The sequence below is a fragment of the Erythrolamprus reginae genome, chromosome 6, assembly GCF_031021105.1.
Source record: "Erythrolamprus reginae isolate rEryReg1 chromosome 6, rEryReg1.hap1, whole genome shotgun sequence".
In the NCBI taxonomy this organism is placed as follows: Eukaryota; Metazoa; Chordata; class Lepidosauria; order Squamata; family Dipsadidae; genus Erythrolamprus; species Erythrolamprus reginae.
Genome location: NC_091955.1, coordinates 90,846,305 through 90,853,733, shown reverse-complemented (window position 1 = coordinate 90,853,733; position 7,429 = coordinate 90,846,305). Strand labels below are relative to the sequence as shown.

General features: G+C 41.4%; 1 protein-coding gene across 1 annotated transcript in view; it reads right to left on the bottom strand.

Annotated features, from left to right (window-relative positions):
- Window positions 1–5,613, bottom strand: part of LOC139169073 (sulfotransferase 6B1-like) — an 11,318-nt gene extending 5,705 nt beyond the window's left edge. The window contains exons 1-3 of the mRNA XM_070754877.1: window positions 5,472–5,613; window positions 3,409–3,593; window positions 1,947–2,073 (exon numbers count right to left, since the gene is read on the bottom strand). Coding sequence (XP_070610978.1) covers window positions 1,947–2,073; window positions 3,409–3,593; window positions 5,472–5,613 — 454 coding nt within the window. The remainder of the gene's footprint in view (window positions 1–1,946; window positions 2,074–3,408; window positions 3,594–5,471) is intronic.
- Window positions 5,614–7,429: the final 1,816 nt, after the last annotated feature.

Genomic DNA, 7,429 nt, shown 5'->3' with positions numbered 1-7,429 from the left:
AATACATGATGAAGGTTATAGAGGAGATACTCATAATAAAATATATCTAAGAAATAATAGAAAAGAAGATATAGTAATAGAACATATCAATCAAAGAATAGAAGAAGAGATATAGGAATAGAAGAAAGGCATAGGAGATATAGGAGAGCAATAGGACAGGGGACAGAAGGCACTCTAGTGCACTTGTACTTGCCCCTTACTGACCTCTTAGGAATCTGGATAGGTCAACCATAGATAATCTAAGGGTAAAGTGTTGGGGGTTTGGGGATGACACTATGGAGTCCGGTAATGAGCTCCACGCTTTGACAACTCGGTTATTGAAGTCATATTTTTTACAGTCACGTTTGGAGCGGTTAAAATTAAGTTTAAATCTGTTGTGTGCTCTTGTGTTGTTGTGGTTGAAGCTGAAGTAGTCGCCGACAGGCAGGACGTTGCAGCATATGATCTTGTGGGCAATACTTAGATCTTGTTTAAGGCATCTTAGTTCTAAACTTTCTAGGCCCAGGATTGAAAGTCTAGTATCATAGGGTATTCTATTTCGAGTGGAGGAGTGAAGGGCTCTTCTGGTGAAATATCTTTGGACATTTTCAAGGGTGTTAATGTCTGAGATGCGATATGGGTTCCAAACAGAATGTTTATGACCTGCTGAAAAGATCAGGAGTTCCTCAGTTGAATTCTTTGGGGTGTGTTGAAGACTTTCTTTTGGCTATTCTGAATCTTGTTCCAATCAATTTCAATCAAGACTCCCTTTTCCTTACAATTGGGAGAGAAAAAAAACTAGTTCCCCATGTCCATACCATGCTGAAAGGGCACATTTTGTAGCTGATGGACATACCAGCCAAGTCGGGAAGATTAAAATTTTGTCCATATTTTAAAGACTTAGCTATGTTCTGAATCAAATTTTCATAGCCTGCTGCTCTCTTGGTGAATTGAAGTTCGGTGTTAGCAAAAACCTCAGAAGAGAAGGATTTAGGGCTAGTGATTTCTGACACTCAAAATGGGTGAACAGTGCAGTCAGGCGGTAGGGAAAGCAAGTAGAATGCTTTGCTGCATAGCTAGAGATATAACAAGGAGGAAGAGGGAGATTGTGATCCCGCTGTATAGAGCGCTGGTGAGACAACATTTGGAATACTGTGTTCTGGAGACCTCACCTACAAAAGAATATTGATAAAATTGAACGGGTCCAAAGAAAGGCTACAAAAATGGTGGAAGGTCTCAAGCATAAACCCTCTCCTGATAGGTTTTATGCTTAAAACCTTCCACCAGTTTTTGAACTCAGTATGTCTGGAGGACAGAAGGGAAAGGAGGGACATGATCGAAACATTTAAATATGTTAAAGGATATAAGGTTCAGGGCGGAAGTGTTTTTAATAGGAAAGTGAACACAAGAACAAGGGGCTACAATTTGAGATTAGTTGGGGGAAAGATCAGAAGCAATGTGAGAAAATATTATTTTACTGAAAGAGTAGTAGATGCTTGAACAAACTTCCAGCAGACGTGGTTAGTAAAATCACAGTAATTGAATTTAAACATGCCTGAGATAAACATATATCCATCCTAAGATAAAATACAGGAAATAGTATAAGGGCAGACTAGATGGACCATGAGGTCTTTTTCGGCTGTCAATCTTCTATGTTTCTAAGTCAACACATTTCTAATGAACATTGTTGTTTGTTGCGAAGTTGTGTCTGACCCATCACAACCCCATAGACAACCTTGCTCCAGACCTTCCTGTCCACTATCATTCCTTGGAGTCCATTTAAGTTCACGCCATTGCTTCAGTGACTCCATCCATCCACCTCATTCTCTGTCGTCCCCTTCTTTTGCCCTCAACCTTCCCTAACATTAGGCTCTTCTCAAGTGAGTCCTTCCTTGTCATTAGGTGACCAAAGTCTTTGAGTTTCATCTTCAGGATCTGGCCTTCTAAAAAAACACTTTAAATCTTACCATCTCCTTTTAAGAACATCTCCAGGAAATTTGGCCAGGAATCTATGGTGGGAAGATTTGGATTCTCTTGATAGTAATGGAACATGGATACAGCGATGTCCTTTGGATTTCTGACTATATAAATGGCCTATAAAATAGATACAGAATGTTATGATTGGACCTCAAGAGCTGGGTTCATCCAGAACCTTTAAAAATCTAGCATTCACATTTATCCAACACCCTAAATTTCCTTACTTTTAATCTGGGTTTGATTGGGGCCGGGTAGTTTTTTTTCAAGCTGCTTATGTTGATTAATATTAAAGTTTGTAAAGAAAATATGTATTTGACAGGGGTGTCAAAAAGGAGAAATTTTCCCCTTTTGCATTTGAGCCTTCAAGAAGGGACAGAGGAAAGACCAAAAAAGAAAGAGGGGAAGATGGGAAGAGAGCAAGAAAGAAAAAATAAGGAAAGAGAGGAAAGAAGAAGAAAGGAGAATGAAGAGAGAAGGAAAAAGAAGAAAAGAAAAGAAGATAGGAAGGAAGGAAACGAGAACTGAAATGATAAATATGTGAAAATGTCTATATGGGAATAAAAATTTAAAACACTTTTTCTAAAAAAGGAATGAATGAATGAAGGGATGAATGAATGAATGAATGAATGAAGGAAGGAAGGAAGGAAGGAAGGAAGGAGATTATAATGAGAGTGAGAGTCTCAGGAAAATCCTACCCTAGCCACACACACACACACACACACACAAACACACACACAAACACTGGGCGCTCTGAAGTCAAACACAACCCGGATGCAGCCCTCAATGAAATCAATTTTGACACCCTTGTACAACGGTACCTCTATCTAAGAACACCTCTATTTATGAAATTTCTCGATAAGAACCGGGTGTTCAAGATTTTTTTGCCTCTTCTTAAGAACCATTTTCCACTTACAAACCCGAGCCTCCGAAACTGTAACCGGAAAAGGCAGGGAGAAGCCTCAATGGGGCCTCTCTAGGAATCTCCTGGGAGGAAAAAGGGCTGGAAAAGGTGGAGGCAAGCCTCCATGAGGCCTCTCTAGGAATCTCCTGGGAGGAAACAGGGTCAGAAATGGTGGAGAGAAGCCTCCGTGAGGCCTCTCTAGGAATCTCCTGGGAGGAAACGGGGCCTCCACCCTCCCTGTGGTTTCCCCAATCGCACGCATTATTTACTTTTACATTGATTCCTATGGGAAAAAGTGCTTCTTCTTACAAATTTTTCCACTTAAGAACCTGGTCACTGAATGAATTAAGTTTGTAAGTAGAGGTATCACTGTATTAGAAGGTGGTTGTTCGTTATTGGCATTGTCGCATTAACCCATCCTGTTTATGATTGAATAAAATGTGCGATTACATTGTGTTGAACCCTGGACGTGGGTTCAGCCAGGGTCCAGGTCAAACCTCCTGTGTGAATGCATCCCCTGGGCTCCCAAGATCTTTAGATTAAAATCTAACCTTGCAATGCTTGACCCTGAATGTTGGTGGCAGCAAGTTGCTGTCCAAGTGGGTCGGAATGATCCTTTTGCAGGAAAGGCGATCCAGTTGATCCAGTCTGGAAAGGTCTCCAAACTCAATGGGAGAAGTCAAAGCGACTTTGGATGCATAGATGTGCGTGAGGATTTCTGCCAACCAGTGGGTCCCTAACAGGGGAGAGAAAGGGAAGAGGCACTGGATTGAATTTGGCAGAGTGTCCAGACCAGGGCGTTGGACCAGGCTTGCATTAAAAAGTCTGCAGAGATTCTCAGTCGTCCAGGTCAGCATTGTCCCAAAGGTGCTTTTTCAGGACTGTCTTGTGTTTTTCCTTTTGAAGACGTTTCGCTTCTCACCCAAGAAGCTTCATCAGCTCTGACAGAATGGTGGGGAATGGAAGGATTTATGCTCCCTGCAGACAGCTGGTTATTGGCATCCTTTTAAACTCAATGGTTCTCAACCTCTTTAATGCTGCAACCACTTAGAAACATAGAAACATAGAATATTGACGGCAGAAAAAGACCTCCTTGTCAATCTAGTCTGCCCTTATACTATTTCCTGTATTTTATCTTACGATGGATCTATGTTTATCCCAGGCATGTTTAAACTCAGTCACTGGATTTACCAACCACGTCTGCTGGAAGTTTGTATATACATATATACATATTTGTTTTCGTAGATTTTCACGGGTACAGATATGATGGTCTTGGTATATTCGGGTTTCTTCCCGTGTAGGATTTGGAAATTTCTACACAGCAGGCAATTGCTGAGCCATCAAACCACACCCAGCCACCAGTATTTATAGAAGGAAGGCAGCTCAGGTCTCGCTGTGTTCGCCCTAGAACAAGGACAGAAACACCAGCCTGAAGATGAAGAGTGGGACCTCGTCGAAACGTCGCCAGAAATTTCCAAATCCTACACGGGAAGAAACCCAAATATACCAAGACCATCATATATACATATACATATATGTATAATAAATAAATAAATAAATAAATAAATAAATAAATAAATAAATAAATAAATAAATAAATAAATAAATAAATAAATAAATAAATAAATAAATAAATAAATAAATAAATAAATAAATAAATAAATAAATAAGGATGGACGGACGGACGGACGGACGGACGGACGGACGGACAGACAGACAGACAGACAGACAGATAGATAGATAGATAGATAGATAGACAAACAAACAATAATGAAATGAAATCAAGTTTGACATCCCTGACTTAATTGGACCTTCAGGTGCGCACCTGATTTTCTGAGCCTAACATTTACATTTTAGGAGCTCAGGAGCTGGCCCGAACCGGTGATCACGTGACCACTATTTATAACATTTTTGCCAGTGTTTATATCCAGTTTCTGGAATTCTCAAAAGCGGCTCCAAGTTCTTGACTGCAAAACTGCAACGTAAATTTCTGCCGTTGCACAATATTTACTAACCACAAAAACTCACCTATTGGTTTGGATTCACGTGAACCCTTAGAAAACCAACCCCCTAATTAATATTAAAACCAACATAACCTTAGTTTATTGGGAGGGTGAATGCAGCTCTCAAGCCTTTAACTTGGTTCCTTGCAATTAGTTGCATTTCTTACGGTACAGAATGGGTAGCCCAGCTTTTGACAATATTGAACAAATTCAGCCGACCGCTTGCATGCAATCCTTTCTCATTCATTTAAGTGGTTCTCAACCTTTCTGATGTCGCAAATCCTTAATACAGTTCTCATATTTTAGTAGTGACCCCCAACCATAAGTCTAGCACCAATTCTCCTAACAGAGCTTTAAGCTGATTGGCAGGAAGGTCAGAGGGACACCCCCACTGTAAACACCTGATTGGTCAGATTGTAAAAACATGTTCCAAGGCGCCAGAATTGAAACTTTAGTTCGTAAACCAAGGGAAATTTGTCTTTTCCCATGGTCTTAGGCGACCCCTGTGAAATGGTCGTTTGACCCCCAAAGGGGTCCCAACCCCCAGGTTGAGAACCACTGATAACTGAATAACAAATTTCTCTTCCAGCCAAATTCCAAACAAAACTTACCAGATTTTGGGTAGGAAACCAATAGAATATCATCTTCTCTAGCATCAAAGGAAACCAAAGCATTTAAAAGCTGCGGAGAGGATCTCGTAGTAAACCTGATGCCGTTGAAAGTGTGCGTGAGTTTTTCGTCGCTCCACGACATTTGCAAGATAACCAGAAGTTACCACCCCAAAGAGACGGTCGGAAAAAAAGCTGCTTGCAAACCAGATGGTTAAAACTGACCAGGGAGAGCATCAGAAAAGACATATTTATGCACTTTGGACAATCTTTTTTTTTTTTTTAAGTATTTGGAGGATTATCTTTATGGATTACTCTACCTGTAAAGCAATATAAAGGTTATCCAGATAAGCCAGGCTTCCAAAAACAAATAAACCAAGAAATTTGGTTCACACGATGCATGGCCTCTGGAGATAAGGAGCTCAGAGAATCCACAAGTGAAAAAAAAATAAAAATCTTCAGACAGGGTGTGGAGGGAACTTATTAACAAAGGGTAAACTTGGTGCAAGGGCCGTGTCAGTTCAGGAGGTAAGTTCCTAATGAGCCAGTGTAGCATGTGAGTATCAAAACTGCCCTGCCTGTGGTTGGAAAATTCCATCACTTGAGGGCTGATAAGGGGATGAAAATAGAACTAACAATAGCACTTAGACCTATATGTTTATACTGCTGCATAGTGCTTTACAACCCTCTCCGAGCAATTTACACAGTCAGCATATTTCTCCGAACAATCTGGGTCCTCATTTTACCGATCCCGGAAGGATGGAAGGCTGAGTCTTGAACCAGTCTGGATCGAACTCCTGGCATTGGGCAGAGACGGCCTGCAGTACCGCATTCTAACCACTGCACCACCATGGCAGAGATAGCACTTAGAACTGATATACCGCTTCGTGGTATTTTCACAACCTTCTCTCCGTGTTTGCAGAGTCAACCTCCAACAATCGGGGTCCTCCTTTTGCCGATCTCGGAAGGATGGGAAGCTGAGTTCAACCTTGAGATGGTCAGGTTTGAACTACTGGCAGTGGGCAGGGTCAGACTGTAATACTGCGTTCTAACCACTGCGCCACCACGGCAGAGATTTCAATAGCACTTAGACTGATATACCACTTCACGGTATTTTCACAACCTTCTCTCTGTGGTTTGCAGAGTCAGCGTATTGCCTCCAACAACCGGGGTCCTCATTTTACCAACCTTGGAAGAATGGAAACCTGAGTTCAACCTTGAGATGGTCACACATATGCACAAGCATAAGCACAAACCAGTAGCAAAAGCATTTGGAAGCCACTACTAGCTGACATGTAAGTGAAATGGGAAGCTCCCAATGACTGATTAGAGCCCACAGGGTCCCATCGATGAAACAGTGTCAGTTGGTGAGGCCGCAGGAAAGGGCCTTCTCTGTGGTAGCCCTGGCTCTCGGGAACCAACTATCCCCTGAGGTACCATCCTGCCCCATCCTGCTGGCTTTCCAGAAAGCCTTAAAAAAAACTGGCTTTGCCAACAGGCCTGGGGCCCATGAGCATCTGACATTCCTAACTTCCAGTTTTATTTTATTTATTTATTTATTTTGTCCAATATATAATATACATTGACCCTGCTGTTCTGTTCGGGTCGTATGTGACCCGAAGCCAAGTTTGAGTCCCTGTAAAAAATTTTCCCTGCATATCTAAAACTTGAAATTTCATGACTTTTCATCATTTCAGGGGTTCTCTCTATGAGAATTTTTTTTGGGGGGTGGGGGGCTTAGTTTTTGCTGGGCAAAAAAAGTTACAAATCTTCTGTTCCCGGGTCACCCTGACCCGGACCGAAAACTCTTCATTTGCAGTGCTTATATTTGGTCTTTTTGAAAGCTTTTTTCACTTGGAAAGTAGTCTGAACATTTCTGCACACAATGATATGAAAATTGAAATGAAAAAAGTAAATCTTATTGGTTTATTTTGCGGATATAATGCACGCCCCCCCCCGTT